Source organism: Podarcis bocagei, assembly GCF_964188305.1.
Source record: "Podarcis bocagei genome assembly, chromosome: 4".
In the NCBI taxonomy this organism is placed as follows: Eukaryota; Metazoa; Chordata; class Lepidosauria; order Squamata; family Lacertidae; genus Podarcis; species Podarcis bocagei.
The window spans coordinates 80,491,648-80,514,508 of record NC_138128.1 but is presented as its reverse complement, the minus strand read 5'-3'; the positions used below and the strand labels follow the sequence as shown (position 1 = coordinate 80,514,508).

At 40.6% G+C, this 22,861-nt stretch overlaps 1 protein-coding gene across 1 annotated transcript in view; it reads right to left on the bottom strand.

Moving 5' to 3' along the window:
• Positions 1-863: 863 nt before the first annotated feature.
• The window catches only part of BMPR1A (bone morphogenetic protein receptor type 1A), a 61,433-nt gene continuing 39,435 nt past the window's right edge, over positions 864-22,861 (bottom strand). The window contains exons 3-13 of the mRNA XM_081192055.1: positions 22,493-22,706; positions 20,164-20,326; positions 17,795-17,897; positions 17,403-17,502; positions 13,883-13,982; positions 12,244-12,388; positions 10,519-10,711; positions 9,561-9,858; positions 7,816-7,991; positions 6,746-6,876; positions 864-6,086 (exon numbers count right to left, since the gene is read on the bottom strand). Of these exons, the coding sequence (XP_081048181.1) occupies positions 5,961-6,086; positions 6,746-6,876; positions 7,816-7,991; positions 9,561-9,858; positions 10,519-10,711; positions 12,244-12,388; positions 13,883-13,982; positions 17,403-17,502; positions 17,795-17,897; positions 20,164-20,326; positions 22,493-22,559 (1,602 nt within the window). The 5' untranslated portion in view covers positions 22,560-22,706 and the 3' untranslated portion in view covers positions 864-5,960. The remainder of the gene's footprint in view (positions 6,087-6,745; positions 6,877-7,815; positions 7,992-9,560; positions 9,859-10,518; positions 10,712-12,243; positions 12,389-13,882; positions 13,983-17,402; positions 17,503-17,794; positions 17,898-20,163; positions 20,327-22,492; positions 22,707-22,861) is intronic.

Sequence of the window (22,861 nt, the reverse complement as noted above, 5' to 3'; positions counted from 1 at the left end):
TCATATGCATGATTCCAGCTAAGTTATAAAACTGCAGAAAGATAAATGTGAATATACATTATCTGTATGTACTTTGATAAAACTAAACTATGTATGTGGTTTGTTTTATAAATGCTACAGAAAAAAAGGTTCAGCAGACAGGGGAATCCTAAGGTTTATGCACGTATGTAATGCACAACTTGAGGTAAGCGGTCTCACATGCTACAGGGGAGATGAAAGAACAAAACAGAGGAAGGGGTAACATTTTTAACAGCAGCCTGATGCTGTGTATGAAGTATAATTCTGCACTGAGATTCAACAGATTTTTCTTGTAGAATGGTGGAGGGAAACTTCTCACAAGGTATTTTGGACCCTCGTTTGAACACATGGGAGTGCACATTGTTGCAATTATGAATGGCCTGTTTTACTTTGATCATTCACTGGTTCTGTGCATTTTTAATGTCTGGGGCTCCACTTTTGGTGCATCTGAAAAGTTACCAGGAAAGACTGAAGTAAGGAAGCAATTGGAGTATTATTTTGTATAGTCGTACCTTGGATCCCGAACGCCTTGGTACTTGGATGTTTTGGCTTCTGAGTGTTCCAGTTTGCGAATGTTCTTTGGAACCTGAACATCTGATGGCACTTCCACAGCTTCTGATTGGCTGCAGGAGCTTCCTGGAGCCAATCAGAAGCCGTGATTTGGTTTCGAACGTTTTGGAAGTCGAATGGACTTCGTTTGACTTCCAAGGTACGACTGTACTTCAGTACAAATTACTTGTGAGACATGACCTTCAGCACTGATTATAAAGGCAAAGCATACAACCATGTGTGTGGATGTTTGATCACCAATATGCAGTGGTTAACAAACAAATATATTACTAATGTTTACTAAAATAAGGTTATTTACTTAAAAATGATACATTGACATAAATTTGTGTACAGAACAAAGCAATTCATGGTAAACTTAAGGCACCTTTTAAATCAGATGCTGTACAAAAAGACACTTAGCCTGTTACAATTAAAAACATTCTAAACTTGTGGTATATATATAACAAAATGAGTATAATCATACTGCTTCTTTCACCCTCTCCTTTTTATTTACATCTTCTATAGGTTAGCTACATTATTCTTTCTGTATACAATATAGTACATTTTTATATTGGGCATGGGGTAAGTCAGAGCACAAAACATGAATACAGTATGTGGGCATCTATATTGCATTCAGGGGTACTATACAACAAGGCAATTGTTCAATGAGATGATCATTTGCAGTATCGTTAATTCCACAATTGATACAGGAAATAAGTCTTTCATTTTGGGCACAATCCACCAGAAATTTTAACACCAGTTTAGAATGAGTGGGAGTTGTGAAAGAACACTCCTGTTTACACAACAATCTCCCTTTTATTTTACTGAGGGTTGTAGTAGAGAAGGGTCTGGTGACCTGTCCCGTCTCTTTTTCTACAAACTTCTGCAATCCACCAAAATGGGTTTTGGAGACATGATATAATATGAATGACTAGGCCAACAATAGCTACCATCACAAGACGAGGCAAAAGGTACATAATTACTTTTCTAAAAGACCAGCCAAATCTGAGTCCTCTCACATTGAAACTGGGCAGAAGACTCAGTATTTAAATTAGTATGCAGCGTGAAAATAATAAGTTTTGTTCTAGTATTTCAGATCACACCTTGACGTCAGACAGCATTACTGCAGAGAAGGCAACCTACAAATTTGTAGTGTGTCAGCTTACTCTATTTAAACAGAGAAGTTGTAGTGCTCACAAATATATGGGGGAAACGGAAAAGTCTGTTTCCCATGCACTGGAAAGGTACAGATGCAATGACAGTAGTGTCATGAGGCCAATGACAAATAATGTTTAGAGCTGAGAAGAGTATCAGGGGAAAGCATTTATCAAAATAGACATGGGAAACCGATGCTGTTAGCGACACAAACAGGTGTTATGGGTTCATAAAGAAGCTGATTCTTGGAATATGAAGGTGTTACATCAAGCAACAGGTGACAGCAGCCACTCAGGAAATGTATTCATGGAGGTAGGCATTTTTATGGCATAAGAAGCAAATAGGTTTGGTTTTTTTATGGCACTAGTCAGAACTTATTGAAATGATGGCTTTTTGCTTTTTTAAAAAAGAAGTGTGATACTCAAAATATATACCAATTGTCTTGGCTGATTGTTATTAGATAATTAGTAAGTTCTCTCAGATGACAATGGTAAATGAAAAATATTTTGCGGAGCAGAAAACGCCAACCAATTTAATTACAATATTGGCTTTCAGGAATATTTTAGAAAACAAGCAAACGGAATTCCAAGGGGAGATTTCCATTCATTCTTGTTCCTCTAGTATTCCTTACTGCAAAATACATTCAGCATTTTGGTTAATTTCTTAACACTAACCAACCTTCCTCACAGGCTTAAATGGAGCTGCCCCTGCTGCTTTCAAATTCCCAAGGGTGGCACAGCTTTGCAAAATGCTGCAGCTTCCTTAGAAAAGAGGGAGAGTTGAAAAGTCTCCTTCATAATAAACAAGGGAGCAATCAAACCAATATACTTTTTCATTAATCTAGCTATCATGATACTCTCAAAGCTTCAAGGTACACATTCGTTTGCAAGTGGGAAATTATTTCAAAAGCATATTTCCAAGGCACAAATGCACTGTTGATGAACTAGTGTGTATAGTACAAAATTAAAGAATTGACACACACACATACTAAATGTAGTCTAATAAAAGATAACATTAGCATGAAAGAGTCTGAAATGAGTCTGTTGGCGTTAAATAATGTTGAAAAACATACCAATTCTTTTGACAACGGTATAATTCAATTTTGCCACATTTAAGGTCACTTCTCACTCTTTGGCTGTGATGTCATGGACACTTGAAAATGCCTCTGTGAGTGGCCACATCCTTCATGTTGTATTGGCTCACCAGGTGAATCAGAAATATGTCATTTGTCTGCAAGCTGCCACCAGGAATATTTGGTGATAGCCTGGAGATAAAACCACACTGCAGAAGCTCATATGTGAGGCTGTTTGGCCACCAAGTAGTAAGAAGGAGTCTACCACACATCAAGTGCAACCAGAATTGCTACTTGCATCTACTCCCAATTGAAAATTAATTTACAATCATGAATTAGTCAAACATTTTTACAACTGCTGAATTAGTATGAGTGAAACAAATGACTTCCAAGCATAGCTTTGGTCAGATCAATAAGGTGATCCACAGAGGTGTTAAAGATGCCCTTAAAAAACAAAGCCCAAAATTGGTGGGACATTCATACAGCTGGTAGAAGGGATCCAAAGAAACATGGACACAGAATGATTAGTACCATGAAGACAATGGAGTACAATTTCTCCCCTTGCTCTTATGTAAAATTGCCAAGGGGTGGAGGGCAAGAGATCAAAAATAAAATTTACTTTAGTAAGTGAGATTTTGAATCTTACTTCCATGTGATGAACTCAAGAAGAAAAAATTAGCAAAGGGCACAGTTGAGCTAGCTAAAAGAACAAAATTTTTCATAAACATTATGTTAATGGTACTAAATTTTGGAAGGAAATTATTTCAAAACTTGTTTAACAATCTCAAGCCTTTTTGAGGCAAATTTCATTTCTACTAATTGCATAGCTGGAAGGAATGTGGCGCTTCCAATTAGAAAGTGAAATGCCAGACATCTGTTGCTTCTACTACAAAATGCAGTGTGTTCAGAAATAATGGGCTATTCCCTCTGCTCTAGCTAAAATGTCTCCTAAGAAAGTATCAGGGACATGAAATAGCCCATAGATATGTCTGGACTCTAGGAATAATGGACTAAATCCAAACCATGTTAGTTAAACTTAGGTTCCACTGAATTCAATGTGAAAAGTTAGTCATTACTAAGTTAGTTCTCATTGGGAGAAAATGTGGCTTAAGCGCAAATAACTTAATTTGGATGCAACCCAGTGGCTCTGAGATAGTATTGGCATTTGCTTTATTTTAGATTCTCAAGTCAATATTAAAATTAAATGTCAGCATATAATGCACCACTAAAAAAGCTACCCAACTTACATGGCACTTAAAACAAGAAAACAAATATTCCATTCTGGATGATGGAAAATATACACCTCACCAACTATTCTGACAAAACTCGTAAACATATATTTGTTAACATTGTATTTTAATATAGCCTACATCAGTTTTCAATCTGCACTCCCAGGAATCCTGGGGTTCCTCAAGAGATTACGTCAGAGGTGCCTCAAGATGATCAGTAAAAGCAGACAGGCTTCCCAAGTGTCTACCACTACTGATCTTCCTCTGCTATTCAGAGCCATAGGGGATAGCTGAAAGTGTCCTAGAGTATATACTCGGCTTACGAGAATGTAATATTGAGACCAAACAGGCCCAGCAAGCGGACCAAGTGTACCTACAAACAATTCTTGAATCTTCAAAATACTCTGTGACTAACAGCAATCCATGCAGAAGTTCTTAAACATGTCAGTTAACGGTGGAAAGCGTTCCCTGAAAGCAGTAGTTTAGTGTAATAATTTGATTTATGGCAAATATTTACCAGCTACCTGTGCAAAACAAAACAAAAAGACATTTTAGAACGTCAGCCCAATTGCTTTCCTGGTACTGGACGGAAAAGAAATGACACACCTTTGCTCAAGATCCATGGCACAATATTGTCTGTGACTTGCTGCATTCAAAATAAATTAATTCATAGCTTATGTATCCCGTGAACAGTTCAGCTGATACTAATACTTTAAAGGCATCACTGAAAAAGCAATGATTTAAGGAAATGTTAAATAAGATTTGTACATCTATAAATTAAAAAAAATACTGCAATCCTTTGCCTGACCATTTACTGTTTGCAACCTATAGAACAAAATTTTAACACATCCTCATTTATTTGAATTCACTCTAATATTGCATTAAGGGTCTTAATGAATGCCTCTAAAAGGGAAATTTTTATATCTTTGTAGTATCATGCACTTACTTTGACAGACTATCCAACATTTCTGCAAGTCACATTCACCTTGAATATGATTATTAAGTTTCATTATTTTCAGATGTGAGTATGTTATGTTTACACATATACAAAAGAGCAGGTATGTAGCAAATAAAAGTACACTGAACACTATATAAATAACTTCCCTTTTTTAAAGCTAGCTAAGATACAGTTTACAGTACAAGATTACAGGCACTTAAATTATCGGAGACGTTTAACTGTTCCATGTTGTGTGCTCAGTCTTTGGGGAATAGCACTGGGAGTATGAATTGTATTCTGGTCTGTTCTTCACATCACACTTGATGGTGACTTACTGCATAGGTTTATAGTAGCCGTTTTGGTTTTTGGTCATGAAACGTATATAATTTTTCCATGCAGCACAGAGGAAGGCAGAAATTGATTTTCTTTGAAATCCAAATAGGTTCCATATGCTGAGCCAAGGCATTGCAAAAGAAAATAGTAGTTTTGCATGAAATTAAATGGCTTCTTAGGTACTCCAAATGGCATCAGAAAAATCCTGGCACGCCCACACAAAACCATAAAAGGAATAAGGAATTTTCAAATTATTTATACCCCAGACTGCAGACTAATCCACCAAGACTTGATAAGGTATCATCAGGTAGGCAAAAAGCTTATTCCCCCCACCTCCGATGTTTAATTCATTTAACTTACGGCTTTCACAGAAAGCACTATCATCTGAATATGAAATTCAGAACTCAATGAGTTTTAGGGGAGTTTGAAAGTGTGAAGAAAATCTCAACGCAGCTCAAAACAAAAACAAAAAAAGTAAAATGAGGCTATCCACATGTATACCATATAGTGTACGTGGATACCATTTTCTACAAAGTACTGAAAGATTTAATATTAGCAGCCTGTAAAAGTGGTGAGGAAGGGGGCTGAAAATCAGACCCAGCCCCATCCCACCAGACCCTATACTTGCTTGAGTGAAGAGGCATAGCAGTCCAATGGCATTTCTTGGTCAAATCTTAACATCTTGAGATTCTACCATCTTGCCAAGTGTCTTCTTAATCCTCAAAGCTGTAAGTCTAGAGGCAGGATTGTGGGCCCAGCATTCACACATTAATTTCAATATTGCTCTTAAACACTGAAAATAGAAAAAGGAATTCTTGCATGAACAATTATGTATTTAACAGGATTTGTACACTGCTATACTAACAACTGTTGGTTCGTTTTTCTAAACCACTTATAGGCTTTTATAATTAAATCAAAGCTTTTAAGCGGTTTACAAAAAATGAACCAACATGCAACAGAAATAAAGTCAAATGTTAAAAACAATGACTTTAAAAATGCAAAAGATAACTAATACCATCAATTTAAAAAAGATACATAATCAAATACAGTTATGTTTTTAAAAACATGTCAAATTTACATTTCTGGGAAGGTTTGCCGAAACAAAAAAGTTTTCTGCAGGCACCAAAAACAATATAGTGAAGATGTCTGCCTAATATCAAATACAAGTGAAATACTGTTGCTGTTTGGAGTTAATTATTGTTAATGTGCACAGCAGATAAGTAAACCTTTTCTAATAAGAGAAGAATAAAATGTTGGTAGTGTTCATGCATCATGATAAATAATAGTAAAAGGTTTTACTGATAAAAGTGTGAAGACTTGGGGGGGGGGGGATTCCAATCAGCAAACAATGAAAACTTCTAAGTTAATGTTTCCCTTCAAATCTAAAATTTATTTCCGTAAGTGGGGCAAAAAGAATTGTCAACTAGATTCTCCTTCTTTCAGCATGCTTACCTCATCACTATTCCATCTATTAGATACTATAGGGCGCAGGTGCTTAACACATACGACCTCTCTCATGTCCTCGTATGAAGGATCATTCGGCACCATGTCATAATAGGGTAGTTGGTACTCTTCAACAATACCTGCAAATAAATGATATAAATTTCAGTATGCAATTCAAAATTATCCCGTGTGCTGCAGACAAGACTAATATACCAAACCTGCTTCTGATTTTAGGCCATTACCAGACTTAAGAGAGGCTCTTATTTTTGCATTTCAAAAGGAAATATTCCCCCCTACTTGCAAGCAGTTCGGGTGGGGGGCATACACAGAGGCTGAGACACCTGCACATTCAAGGGAATAGGGAACAGCAAAGAAAGGAGAAACTAAAAGAGAACATTCATGCTGATCTCAACAGATGCTACACTTGACAGAATGGGAAAAATAGAGAGACAGGTTGCTTTGTCACAAAACCATATTGCCTTCCCCATTACCCATGCTACACTCCAAGCCCCACGCAAGTTGGGTTGGTAGAAAAAGGGAACGCTGGGAGTAGCAGTACTTAATGTACAGAGCAACACTAACTTTATAAATAATCAGAGTCACCGATTTCCATTTCTGGAGGCCATGTTGCTGGCAAGAGAGATTGTGTGTGCAGCACATACACTTAGCAGTCAGGGGATTGCCTGGCACATCCCTTGATTGTTAAGACAGGGGGTGGGGAGTGCTAGGGGATTCATGGTGAAAAGGAAGAGTTGGGGTTAGAGGCTTTAAGACAGCTCCAGAGCTGCTATTCACTCAAAAGGAGGCGCAGGGATTTCTTACAGCCTTTTACAAGTCCCCCTCCGATCTCAGAGACTTAAAAGGGAAGAACAAAGAGACCCGGAAAAGGCTTTGTGGATCTTCTCTTGCTTTCCCTCTTAAGTCCCTGCGATTTAAGTGTAAGGGATTTTGACAACTATTAAAATTGGCCCATGATGCAGATCCTGGTAAGGATTTGGCCCATGAAGCAAAAAAAGGTTCCCCACTCCTGACTTAGGACATACGCATTATCATATTTTAAGACTAGATGTAGGCTTTACCTCCTGTGACACAACGCCGAGCCATTTCCCAAATGATCAAGCCAAAACTGTAGATGTCAGCCATAATGTATGGCTGGAAATGATTTTTATTCAGACTTTCATCTAGGACCTCTGGAGCCATGTAACGCTTTGTTCCCACTCTGGTATTCAAAGGGACATCAACTTCATTTGTATCACTGCATTAACATAAAATGTTGTATGGTTGAAATCATGTAAAACTAGCATGCAACAAGAAGTAGCAGCTACAGTAATGAAGCTTTTTCCTTCAGTTGTTAAACTAGTGTGTTTTTTAAACAGTGTAACACAGCCTTGGTACTAAGCCCCTAGAAAATATCAGCTTGCAAAAATGTTCGTTTTATGAGCAATAAGCAGACTAATAAAATAAAAAAGGTGCCGGCTAGAAGGGTCCATGAGGCCCACAAGCATTCCTAGCAAAGGAAGCAGGTGGCAGTTGCAGAAAAGCTGATTTGGCTAGCGGAGTGCTTTGCCAGCCAGTTTGGCTTCCGTAGTGTCCACAGAGGAAGGGATGCAACGTACTCTGCAGGCAGCATAGAAGCTGACTGGGCTGGTGAGAAGAGTGCTGTGTTGCTGCTTCAACAGCCCCAAACCTGGGTGGAATTCCATGCACTCACTTCCTAGCTGCCAATGGCTACCAGATAGATGACTGACACACACAGAATAGATGCTTTTTGGTGGTGGCCCCGCAGTTGCGGAACTCAATACAGTGGTACCTCTACTTACGTTCACCTCCAGTTACGTATCCTTCGGGATATATACGTGGCAAACCCGGAAGTATTTTTCTGGGTTTCGCTGCATGCGCATGCGCAGAAGTGCTAAACCACGCTGTGCGCATGCGCAGAAGCGGCACCTCTGATTGCGAATTCCTCGGGATCTGATCAGAGCTCTGGAACGCATCCCGTTCACAACCTGAGGTACCACTGTACTGCGTGATAGCAGCAAATCCCATCCACCAATACTTTCAAATGGGCCTTTAAGACCCACCTCTTTGCCATGATCTTCAGTGGCTAATTGTAAGATGAGCCATAGAAATGGTGATATGGTCTTTTTTTGGTACTCTTGAGTTATACTGGGTTATTTGTTGTTTTTGTGATGGCTCTGAACAGTATTACTAGGAAGATATTTTAAATCATTTATTGCATTATATTTTATTGGTTATTTTTGGATGTGTACCTTGCAAGCTGTCTTGTTCAGAAAATATCTTAAGTAGTAGGTTATAAATCTGCTAAATAAAGACTAGCATAACCAACCTGCCTGCTAATGTGAAGATCACAGGAGTAAGGAGTCTTTTAAACAGCCTGCATGGAGAATTTTTATGAAGTAAACTATTTGTAGATGAATGCATATTGGATGCAATTTATAGCTGTCAGTTCAATTTGTTTCAAACTGAGCATTAAAGGGAGTGAAGTGTCTGAAACTGCCACGGAAGAATAGAATGCTGAACAGTAACAACATTTGTCTCCCTCTTCTTTAAAAGAAGGGTAATTTATTTTTGTGTGCGTGACATTCCGAGATCTCTAGTCCAAGAACATTTTGTGGCTATACCTTGTCTCAATTATTCTTTCCCAAGTCCACTTTTGCAAAGAAAATATTTATTCTTTCGGGAACATTCCTGTTATGCACAAAGATTCTGCAGTTGTGAACCAGCCAAATGAATCCATCACACTTTTCAGATTTGTGCACAGAGACCTCCATGAGTTTACAAAGGATAGGATTGGATTACCTACCTATTGAATTTGACAGCTAGGCCCAAATCAGCAATACAGCAAGTCCCATTTCTCTTTATCAAGATATTTTTACTTTTCAGGTCTCTGTGTGCAATAGCAGGCTTGCCTTGCGTTCCATATATCTCTGTGTGCAAATGGCACAGGCCACAAGCAGCAGAGTAAGCCAGTTTGAGCAGAGATCTGTTGTCCAGAGTGGTACACTTCAGGAAGTCATACAATGACCCATTTTCATGGTAATCAGTAATCAAGTAGAGTTGGGTCCAGGAGCCTGTGCCTTTAATATCTGCTGCTATAAAACCTGCGGAAGTTAGAAACATAGTTAGTGCTGAATGTTCCCACAAATAGTGAAATTAACACTGTGCCAGGGATGAATATTGAGCAGACGTTTCTGTGACATGGAGTGGGGCTTTTTCCACCATTCCAACCCATTTAAACATCTAACTCCCTGGCAACAAAACACAAGCCTAAAAGACTTGTGGTCTTTTAGGAAGAGAATTAAGACCTCTCAATCTGCCAGGTGTTTTTTTTTTAGTACAGTCTGACTTTGAAGAGGCAATTTCATAATCTGCTGTTGATTTGTTTTTATTGTTTGATAATGCTTTTAGCATTTGTTCTGTTGCTTTATGTTTTCAATTACTAGGGCTCCAGCTTAGCCAGGAAAGTAGGGTATACATTTGAAAAATAAATAAATTACACATACTACAAATCTCAGATTCCTAACTTAGCAGTAGTTCCGCTGAGGATAAATGGAGTTTTGCCATGGAAGTGACTGGAAAATACTACAGAGTTCAGTTTCCATAAAAAACAACCCTGAAAAACACCCATCGTCATCCCTTTCAATTTAACAGGATTTCTACTTTGCAGATGAACTACATAATTAACAGATTTTAGCAGGTTTTGTCTTTCTTCTCAGAATGACACTACATCTTGATCCAAAAACAGTTTTCAATATACTTACCGAGTATATTTTCATGGCGCATGAGAACTGTCTGGTAAATCTCAGTTTCTCGAAACCAGCTGGCTTCTTCAGTGGTGAAAAATACTTTCACTGCCACTTTTTCACCCCGCCATTTACCCATCCAGACTTCACCATATCGCCCTTTTCCAACTTGCCGCACCATTTGAATTTGTTTGGCTATTGTCCGCTGGACCTGAAGAAGAAATCTGAAATCACTGAGTGATTCTACGGATGCTGACGAAGTGCTTGGAAGCTCTTATTCGGACATTGCTTTTTCACAGAAAATAGTGGATACTCAAACAATTCATTAAAAAGGAGCTGTTAAGTTAAACAAAAATCTGCCACTAATTTAACAAGCTAAATCATAACCAGATCAAGAAATGAATTCTTTCTTATTGTTGCTTATGGAACCAATCCACATATTTGAAATATTTGGTCTTGGGTCAACACAACATGAAATGAATTTCACTGGAACTATGAGAAGACTCGGTGTGCAGAAAAACCCTGTTCTGACATAAACATGTCTTCAACAATCTAATGTTTATCTTTTAACCTAAGATCAAACTGTGTGAGGTTTTTTGTTTGGGGTTTTTTTTTTACCCCATAAAGAACTGGTTTACCCACTTGGCCAGAACCTGTATTCTAATAACTTGGCTCCAGGAACCCTGCTTAGGATGAGTGAGGGGCAGGAGACATCCACACTCACCTCGTTTCCATCTATAATTGTTCCAGTCAGTGTCATATGTGCTTCCCACACCCTGAGTACTTTGCCCTACTTATTTAAGGACCATTGCTGAGGCAGTCCCCAAGACTACCCATCTGACTGTGACAAACTTCTTTCACCGATTCCCCATAATCAGGGGCTGAAATCTCTGCCCTCCGGGAGCTGACTGGACAAGCTATTTCTACCTCTGCTCCCCTTTTCCCCAAACCGGGGAAAAAATAAAGCCCTTCTCTGTATAAAGATGTCAGCTGCTCCTTCCTGAAAGGAGGCATTGACCTCCCATGAGGCATTGACCTCCCACATGCTTGTAGTTTAGGACCTACCTGAATTTTCCAAATGTACAGGAAAAACTAGCAGAAACTATTATTTAACTTTATAAACCTGTCTCTCTTGAATACTTTCTCTGCGTATCCCAAATGGTTTGACGATCTACTTTGACTGGTGAATCAGTTTCCCAGAAACCTTCCCCGTTTGGGGAACTACACTGTGGGATTAAGCAGAAAGCAGGACAGACTAGCTGAAGACTTGCCCAGCAGGGACTGAGGAGATAGTGCAGCCTCCTTTCTCCCACCCAGGGAGTCCACCTTCCACCTAATGTGGCTTCAACCTAGGGGACTGAAAGATCTGGGGTCAGGGTCCACCTCTCCCTTATAGGTTCTTCAGATTTATTTCTAAATAAACAAATTGTGTATTTAAATTTCCACACACACCCCTCAAATAAAACTGCCTTCCCAATAAGTTGTGTGTCTTTTTTTATAAAAAAAAACAACTAGAATGCTTGGAGACTAGTAGTGCTAGGCAAGCATGGAGGAGGGGAAGTACCGTCCTCTGAAGACAGCATAGAAATTCAACAGGCCCAGAGAAGAAAGACTGCACAATCTATCCCACCTTGCCAGCCTCCTCACTCAGCTTCAAAAAAGTCCAGGCAAGTTGTTAACTACATGACTGCTGTAAAATAAAGAACTCTCAGCTGAAGAAGCACAGGTAAACCACTGGCTTACCAACAGAGGAAGTCCTGAACCACTGCCAGAGCTCTGTGATTGGTCAATAAGATCCTTAAGTGACTCGCCAGACGGAATAAAGGCTTCACCCTGCTCCAGGTCACGATTATAGCATCCTCTCTTTGCTACCCACTTGCAATAATGCCTGGGGGAAAAAACACATCTTGATATAACATGGTGTTATTTTAAGTAACTATGCATACAGTGCCATAATTCCAAAAACATTTCACACTGGCGGGTTTTTTTAATCAATTTTTGCATCAGTGAACAAATGTTGTCTATATAGTTTCATTTCTTGGTTTTCAATTTTGCCTGACAAATGCAAACAGCACACGGAAGTGAATACCTGAACTGAGGGGGCCAATGTCACTTGAATTTGTGGTCTCCTGTATTGTTATTGGCTCTGGATATTAAACCCACATATCAAATCGTTGGATCTCCCAGTTTGTTCTCTGCATGCTAAGCAGAGTGGGAAGAAGAGCACAAGTTCAAGGTCCCCTTCTGATTTTACTGTGTACAGAGTTAAACTCAGATCAAACTGAACAATTCATTGCTAAATTAGGACGGTGGCACCCTAATCCTGAATATGTGTGACAATGAATAAGCTTGTGGTGCCACTGTAGCCTTTCTGCAATGCTGGCACTGAGGCAACGTTTCATGACTGGTGGGTGGGTGGGTTGCATAGCTGCTGCTATAATCCATTCTAAGCTCTCAAGTGCTGATGCAGCAAGTGACTGAGCCAGATTGCAACTTTGCTTTAAAAAACAAAACCAAGATGAGTTACAAATGGCAAGTTTCAGAGGTAAGACACTAAATATGATACAAAAATAGTATCGTGCTAAGAGTTGCCTAATTATAGGGTTTAAAAATGCCAATGTCACATACTGCTCAGATTGCTATCTTTACTCTGTATTAGGCCAATAGGGCAATCCTCTATATGTCTACTAAAAAGTAGGTCCCAATGGGGCTTTATCTCAATTATGCGTGTATAGGATTGTAGTCTAAGGATCAGTTCACAAAGTCCTCTGGTGCATGCACAGGATGGAGCACAATACCGAGTCTCCTCTGCTTTCCCCATTCTCCCGCCTTGCATATGGAACATCAGATCATAGAATCAAAGAATCATAGAACTGTAGAGTTGGAAGAGACACCAAGGATCATCTAGCCCAATCCCCTGGTATGTATGTATGTGATATGGTATGTATGCAAACACAACCATAAATAGACTGACTGCCATAGAAAAGGGTATACCCCAGATCACATGCAGTGCTCTAAATCAGTCTTCCCCATCTTGGTGACATCCAGATGTTTCGAATCATTAACTATGTTAGCAAGGGCTGATGGGAGCTGTAGTCCAAAAGTACCTAGAGGGTGCTAAATGCAGGGTGGGGACAAAGCCATATGCTTGAAACACACCCCTATATTCCAGTATATGTAGAGTGCACACAATAGTGAGCTGTCTGTGTGAAGCTTCACGTCAGATTGGTTTCCATACATATGACTATTTTCACAGTGATGCAAATCAAACTGTGTTTGATTCTAGAATACCTCCAGACATTCTTAGTGATCTAACTAGTTAGCAACAAATCTGCAATACGCTATGCATGAAAAATAGGATATCACCCAACAAGATTTTTACCTGTAGCAGAAACAGCTAAATAAGATGATCATAACTATTATACAGACTGCCATAGAAATAAATGCAGCCATCCAACGTATGCTGCCATCAAAGATGCCACCTAAATAAAGGAACAAACTATTAATATAATTAAAATGAAAGGTAAATTTATCTCTCGGAAATATGAGACAAACTTAGGGAATATTGGAAAGCTATCCATCCCCACACTGCCCGTTGCAACTCTTACATAGCTACATATACAGCAATTGTGTGGAAGGCCTCCTTTTAATCAGTAGGCATGCGGGATCCCCAAGGATAGGGCTCCTGTACTCGTGTGCTAGAAACGTGAGTCAGATTTTGTTAATTCTGTGAACATCAAGTCATACGAAGTGCTTTTCTGGTTCTATATTACAAAACTCCCCATTTTTATTTTTAAGAATTCACTCATTCTTTTTAATCAAATGCAGTAAGACTTCAGTGCGTGATTTACAGGACATTTTCCACTACCACTCCTCTGACAATCCAGCTTGGTTTAGCTTCCTCTGATGAAACACAATAACTATTGAAAAACAAGTTAGAGAAGCAAGGGGGGGGAGTTAAGGTACAGGTTATGCTTACTACTTTCTTATTACTGCACCAGGAAATAAATACAGTGGTGCCTCGCAAGACGAAATTAATTCGTTCCGCAAGTCTCTTCGTCTTGCGGTTTTTTCGTCTTGCGATGCACGGTTTCCCATAGGAATGCATTGAAAATCAATTAATGCGTTCCTAGGGAAACCGCCTTCAGACCAGGTCCGGGGACAGTCTGTCCCCGGACCTCTTCTGAAGGCTGGGGGGGGGGACAAGGGCTTTTCTTCCCACCCCCAGCATTTTAAAAAACCCTGGGACAGCGGAGGACTTCTCCGCTGTGCGGGGCTATCTTAAAATGCTGGCGGGCGGCATTTTAAAATCGCCCCGGACAGCGGAGGACTTCTCCGCTGTCCGGGGCGATTTAAAAGCCCCTGGGAAGGCAGGCAGGGGGGACAAAGACTTTCGCCCCCTGCCCGCCTTCAGAAGGTGTCCCCGCCCCCCGCCCCACTTCGGAAAGCTGTTCCGAAGTGGGGCGGCGGCGGCAGGTGTCCCCGCCCCCCCGCCCCACTTCGGAAAGCTGTTCCGAAGTGGGGCGGCGGCGGCAGGTGTCCCCGCCCCCCGCCCCACTTCGGAAATCTGTTCCGAAGTGGGGCGGCGGCGGCAGGTGTCCCCGCCCCCCCCGCCCCACTTCGGAAATCTGTTCCGAAGTGGGGCGGCGGCGGCAGGTGTCCCCGCCCCCCCGCCCCACTTCGGAAAGCTGTTCCGAAGTGGGGCGGCGGCGGCAGGTGTCCCCGCCCCCCCCCACTTCGGAAAGCTGTTCCGAAGTGGGGCGGCGGCGGCAGGTGTCCCCGCCCCCCCGCCCCACTTCGGAAAGCTGTTCCGAAGTGGGGCGGCGGCGGCAGGTGTCCCCGCCCCCCCCGCCCCACTTCGGAAAGCTGTTCCGAAGTGGGGCGGCGGCGGCAGGTGTCCCCGCCCCCACGCCCCACTTCTGAAAGCTGTTCCGAAGTGGGGCGGCGGCGGCAGGTGTCCCCGCCCCCCGCCCCACTTCGGAACAGCGTTCCGAAGTGGGGTGGCTGGGGCAGGTGTTCCCCCGAGCGCTTCTAAAGGCGGGCGGCGGTGAGGGAATCCCTTGGACCCCCGCCGGACTTCAAAAGTGCTTCGGGAAGTCCCGCGGGGGGGCCAAGGGATTCCCTCCCAGCCGCCCACATTTAAAAGCACTCCGGGGAAAGCAGCGAAGTGCGCTGCTTTGCCCAGAGTGCTTTTAAACGCAGGCGGCTGGGAAGGAATCCCTTGGCCCCCCGCCGGACTTAAAAAGAGCTTCGGGAAGTCCCGCGGGGGGCCAAGGGATTCCCTCCCAGCCGCCCGCATTTAAAAGCACTCCGGGGAAAGCAGCGAAGTGCGCTGCTTTCCCCGAGCGCTTCTAAATGCGCTGCGCTTCCCCGCTGTCCCAGAGATTTCCCTATGGGCTTTCGTCTTGCGAAGCAAGCCCATAGGGAAATTCGTTTTGCGAAGCGCCTCCAAAACGGAAAACCCTTTCGTCTAGCGGGTTTTCCGTCTTGCGAGGCGTTCGTCTTGCGGGGCACCACTGTACACGCTTTTCGGGGGTGTGAATTAAAGCAAAGTTGAGTCTGGTGAAAAATCAGGAAAGTGGTGGGGAGACTGCTGAAGGCAGCAACGCTGATGACTGTGATGATAATGATCACGATAATTAACATTACCACTTTCAAGTGGTCAAAGCACTTCCCGTGCATTATCTGAAATCCTTACAACAAACTTGTAAGTCAAGTTAGTACTATTAATTTCCATGTTGCAGATGGGAGGGAAGATACCAAGAGTGAGTTGCTTGCCTAAGGCCACCTAGTGAGTTCATGACAGAGCTGAAATTTGAACCAGGGACTTCCTCATTCACAAATGAGCCCGAACAATGCCGATAGCTTGGGGGCAGGTCCTCACGCACATCCATAAAAATGCTTTCCAAACAGCAAGCAGCATCCTAAATTTTTAATGATCCTCTGGAGCCCCTTGAGGGGGCTGGATAGTTTTTTTGGTAGCCTAATGAGAATAGCGGTAGTGATCTCTTGACTGGCAACATGTCAGTTTGCCTGTCAAGATGCTATAATCACTTTAAGGTCTCCAAGCTCCTCAATCTTGGTTGGGGTGATGAACAAATATGATAGTCAATGCAAAGTATCAGCATGGGCAGAACAGCAAACACAGCTAATTTGGTTCTATCGCATCCAAAGGAAGAAAAGGCAACTTGGTCTGTACTGAGATCCTCATATGAAATGACTTGTATATTTAGTTGTAATAAATATAGTACATAAAATGACAGAGGGCTGATTCTAGAATCAGCAGTGTGACTGGCATTTATACTATGGGGCTCCAAAGGGTTCCTTTCTGCCATCCCCTTTAACATCTACATCAGGAGTGGGAGGGAGAATTTACCCCAAGGGTAGCATTCCCTCATAACTAGTCTTCTGTCTGCCTGAGGCTATGCAGCTGGTAGTTGGAGAGAGGGATTTATTGGCTGTGACACCATCTTTGGAATTCACCCAGTATCTATTCCAACATCTTTTTGGTGCCAAGCAAAGATAGTTCTATTTCCCCAGACTTTTTATCTCCCATTATGTTTATGCTGAAATAAACCAACTTTTTGATGCTGTATGCTGCTTTGGGTTTAGCTGCTGCAGTCAAGGGGACTAGTGGGAAGGGTTTGTGACAGAAATCCTAGTGCCCATGCAAAAACCTGGTTCACATCCCTAAGGATCCTGCCTGTGGAATATTTATTCATTTTCTTCCATTTATGGTCCAAATTTTTTTCTGCTGCAGAAACCAAGGTTGTGTGACATGCACGTATTTCCCAGGTGGACACTCATCCAGGCACTAACCAGATCCAGCCTGATCATCTTCAGCAGGTGGTGGTCTCACATACCTTCAAACCATACTCTGGAAATACTAGGAAGCACCATACCTGGACTTATGGGAGGAGGTAATGTGGGCTGCAAATCTCGATTGCAGAAATCTGTCCGACAGCATTCAATTGTCCGTCGTGGTTGTGCTTTTGGAGAGTCCTATAGAGAAAAAGAAATGATGCATATTTTGTCACAAGTATTCTCTGAACAACCCTCTATAGCTACATAAGTTACAACAAAGGGAAAGATTAAAGCTATGTAGATTTTTGCTAAGTAGATTGCTGTAAAGATTTTAAGACAAAGTATTAATGTTTGAAACGATAAAACTGGCAAAGAAATAAATCTCCCAATTTTAGGCTTTTGGAGCAAATTACTTGCATGAACAGCAAACGTTGGAATTAAGTGTGAGGAGCTGCCTGGGTTCACATGCAACAGAAGACAGTTGGAATACCTTGCACTGGAAGTCTGAGCCTTCATACTTCATGCACCCTGAAGCAAGTGTAATTTCGCCATTTTCTTCTTCTTCGATTATGGCAAAGCAATGTCCATTAGTTCTGGAACAGATGAATTGACTTCAATTCTCCGTGTACTGTTCTGCATTCAACCAACCTATTTATATCTATTAGATTATTGTCTTGTATTCTTCCTTCCAGTATAATGGACACATGGCACTCATGATACTGCACTCAAAGGAAACAAGGGACTTCAGAACAGATAAAACAGGGTTGGATTTACTTAATGGTGTGGCAAAGTCATGGTAGGTACTCCAGGGAGGTACTCCAGGGAGATGAACTATTCCTGAATACTACATTCCAAGATTAATGCTAATTATGAAAAAACCTTTAAGACTCCTCCTATACGTTAGTCATGCCTATCATGTGACACTGAAAATATTGTACATACCCATGGAAAATCAATCATCTATTGCCTGCAAAAATCAGCACTTAAACCAATTCTTATTCAATGCCTAGTAATTAAGCAAACAACAATTCAATGTTTTCAAAAATTGGGAAGTTTCTCTGATTGCATCTCATAATTTGAACTGTTTTTAAGAGAAGCCAACTGAAATACGGCTCTTCAATTACTCTCAAGCACAAAATTAAGTAATGAAGTCTAGATTAATCTCCCTCAACATATGTGCCAAGATCCAAGTCTGTTCCACCAAATAGATATCATTAAAATTTGGTGCCACAGGACTTTTCCCACTTTCTTTCTTTCTTTTTCTTTTTTCATTCTCATCCTATCCACACATAAACAGGTATCACTGATTTCAATAGACTTTGTTTCCCATTAGCTGTACTTGAGATTTCAGCCTTTGAATGCCTGGAGATTCAAGGCAGCTAAAGGTAAAACGGCCCCGTCGGGTCACTAATAAAAAAGTAAGAAATCTTTCAATTCAGTATTAATAACATTTAATAGGACATTTATGACCAATCAAAACATATGCCTTCAAAATTATTTGATGGGTTTTCCATCTTAAAAATTATATCTACTAGATTTATCAACTACATGAACGTAATACTTGGATATAGAAACTATATAAAAAACAAACACTAGAGGGCAATAAAAAGCAACAATTCTAATGTGACAAATGATTTGACCAAATCAGATTCCCCTTATGCTATGCAAGAAGAACAGGTTGTTTAGCTGTACCTGTAGTTCTCTGAGTTGTTATTTGTGCAGACACACATGTGCAGACATGTAAGCTAGTCTAGAGATTTGGCAAGTGCCCTGCCCCCACCTTCCATGCTCACGCATTCAGGGACAGAGCTCCTGCATTCTTGCTCAGTTCAAAAACCACAGCCCTATGCAGTAGATAACAACCATACTTACATCTACTGTGGAGAAAGAGAGTGGGTTGTGTGTCTGCACAGATGACTATTGGAAAGTCTCAGGTTACAAGTAAGCAACCCGTTCTTTGTGGTCTCTGTGCTATTGCACACATAGGGGTAGTAAAGCAAGCTAGCTTACTAGAGGCAGGAAAGATATGATGAGGTCAAGGACGCAAGTGTAGCCCTTCCAAAAGACATTGCTCAGTTCCATTTGCCTTGTAATCAAGCAGATTACAGATGAAAACCAAAGGTTGTAGCCAAGTAGCAGCATGGTGGAGGTCCAGCAGTGGACCTTAGAGGAATACCATAGAAGTCACTACAGCTCTGGCTTCACTTTGGAGTAGGGAACTTTGGAGGTCTGTAGGCATAGGCAGGGGTGAACCATTGAAGATACTAGTGGGCGAAATGTTGGGTCTGGCACCCTCATAACAAATAAACAGATCCAGACTACTCAAGAAGCTTTTGGTTCTGGAAAAATAAACATTCAAAACTCTGAAGCTAGGTTACGGAAGACAATGGCCTCATTGTGGTGGAACGAAGAGGCAACCTTGGGAAAGAACAAATATCTGGTTTCAGTACGACTCTGATCTGGTGTATGGGAGTCAAATATGGGAGCTCAACACTTGGAGCACACTTATAACTCACACTCATCATCACACTCCTCACCAATGTAATTGCCACTAAAAAGGTACCTTGGAAGACAGTAGGTTTCCTGAATGAAATTTTCTGCAGGTACAGAAACCATGTTTGTGTCTCCTCAGAGGCCACAGACAAGGTATAGCCAAATTCTAAGAAATATATTAAAAGATTTTAACCAATCCTCAATTCAGAAAGTCATTTCACCTGACCATAATAGTATATGAACTGAAAAAGGGTGGAACAAGGGAACTGAGAAACAAGAACGGACGGTGAAAATATTTGAAACCTCTAACCTTACTATAACTTGTACATATGAGGAAACAGTCTTTATTCTGCCCACAACACTTACTTGCATGTATTGTTAATGGCATTTTCTGGACAGTGCCCTGAGCAGTAGCACTGCAAAAAGGGCAATGTGTCCTCTGGAGCTAGGGTGACTCCATCTTCCTGCTTTTTCTGATCAGGATCAGTCTTCATCCCTGTCCCATGGAGCATGCTGTCTAGATTCTGCCCTGTATAATGTAGATACAAACATAATGGTTTGTTGCGGAAGGCAGGGTTACACTGAAGGTTTAGAACTCTCGGCTGCAGTAGCCCCTTTATAGTCCTTCTGTTTTGGTCCCAAAGCAAACCTGGAATGCTCATTTGCATACTTAAAACCTAACTTGAAAACTTATTTACCTGTAAGTGAACCACCACAGATTTCTTTTTAATTTTTTAAAAATCTGACTTTCAAATTAACAAGCATAAACATAAATAAGCGTAGGTAATTGAAATATCAATGTTAACATTCTGATATTGCAGGCAGCTGAGCATAATACAATAATTACGTTTTAATAACATAAATGTTAGTTCTGTCCTGATAATTATATGAAATTTTATGGAAATAAATTCCAAATGCATTTCTATTTTTTTGACATTATCTCAAAAAGTAAGGTGTTTAAAATTTTCATTTGGTTGTTTGTACAAACTTCTACTTTGCTTAGGATCATGCGTAGGAATACTTCTATAGCAGGGGTGAGGAACCTGTGGCATTCCAGATGTTATTGGACTACAATTCCCATCATCCCTGAATATTGGCTGCACTGGCTGAGGCTGATGAGAGTTGCAGTCCAAACATCTGGGGGGCACCAGGTTGGGAAGGCCACATCTCTCAGATTAAACTGAGTTTCCTCTAACACTTAAATATTCATAAAATCAGAAAATTATTTCAATTACTATTACCATAATGGGCACAGAATCTAAGTTAGCCTTCACCAACATGGTGCCCTCCAAGGACTGAGCATGCTCAACGGAGTCCAGGAGCCAAATAACGTTGTTACTGCTTCTTCTAAACAACCAGTTGCATTTCCATTTTATTGTAACTTTTTAAAATCATGCCTGTTGTGATATTCTTTTGTGAACCACTTAATGAGGTTGAACTGAGCAGCAGTATTTAAATACTTTAAATAAATAAAACAGGCAGGTATCTTTGGATATCTCTAACATCTTTGCTTTCTCGCTTAAATGAACCTTCGTCTATGCCTATAAATTTCAGTTGATTGACTTTTTCCATGACTCAGCTCACAGTTTACATAGTCTTCTGAGTGATTCAGAGAGGCCTATACCTGAATAATGACTTTGCAATTAGTCTCAAGTAATTAGTCTCATAAAAACAACCATATCTACCCTGATTCTCTCCTTGTCAAAAGGAGGCTAGCAGACTCTTCTGACTAGCAGCGTGTGCATTCACTAGGTAATCTTCCCTGTGTGAGGAAAGAACTTGACAGCTTAGATTCCTTAAGTGCCCTGTGCCCTTTTTCTTTTAGGGTCTTTCGTCTAAAAATATTATAGCCGCCACATTAACTCAGAAATATCTGAAGCTTTCACTGAATAAGACTGTCCATAGAGATGGAAATTAGTCAACAGATGCAAATGCTGCACCATTTAAAATACAAAGGAATTTTATCATTGAGTTTAGTATGAACTGCATAAATAATAACAACTTCTTCTTCTTCTTCTTCTTCTTCTTCTTCTTCTTCTTCTTCTTATTATTATTATTATTATTATTATTATGCCACCCATCTAACTGGGTTGCTCCAGCCTGGGAGGCTTCCAACAAATTAAAACATCAAACAGAGCATGGAATATTTTTTTATAGCAAAATCTTAACATGTCATTGAAAGTCAATTAAGAAGCATGTACCAAATCAAAACATTTTTCCAGCTTTCAGTACTAAGGTCTATTATAGTTAAACCCCCCCCCCCAAGTACTGGTTTTGAAATAGAAGACTAACCAAGAAAGCCTGCTTCTTGGTAACCAGCTCTTATATATTACCAATAAAGTGGGATCATAGTACTAAAAGGTAGGCAGCATGTCCTGTTAACAACAGACAGTTTCATAGACTCTGTATGAAAGTTGTGTTAGAAATCTCCCTTTCTGTAAAAATGTAACTGATGTTTTTTGTTTCAAAGCAGAGGGTTTGAGAGTTGCTGAAAAAGATGGAAACCATTCTCAGGTGTGCACAAAAAGTCTTCCATTTCAACAGCTTTCATGTTGTTTCTACGTTTCAAAAACTACAGCAGCTTATCTGCATTTATTTCTGACTGCAGTTAAAACATAAAATGTTGGCTATGCACATGAACATTCCATACATCAAAAAACTTTCTTTTTCAAACGTTTTACAAGTATGACTTTACCTTGAACCTGAGAAATGATGACTGCATAGAACCCCAGCAATCTGATGTAAACTTTCAGACAAATCATTGTTCGAATATAAATCCTTCCTGTGCACTGTCAACTTTGGCAAACTGCCCTGCTGCTTGACAAGTTCTAAGCTGGACTGTTTAGCAAAATCTGCTAGAAGACTTGGTGGCCAGTTGAAGCAATGGTTTAATTATTCCAATTTGTTTTCTGGAAAAAAGAAACAAAACAAAATTGCATTTTTGAACAGAAGAATAAAATTATGCAAATTCCCCAAACCCTGAAAACGGTAGGAGGGTATCAAATGGACAAGATACAGTAAAAGCTTGAAGTGATAAAACATGTACAAGTATATTTAAAAGACT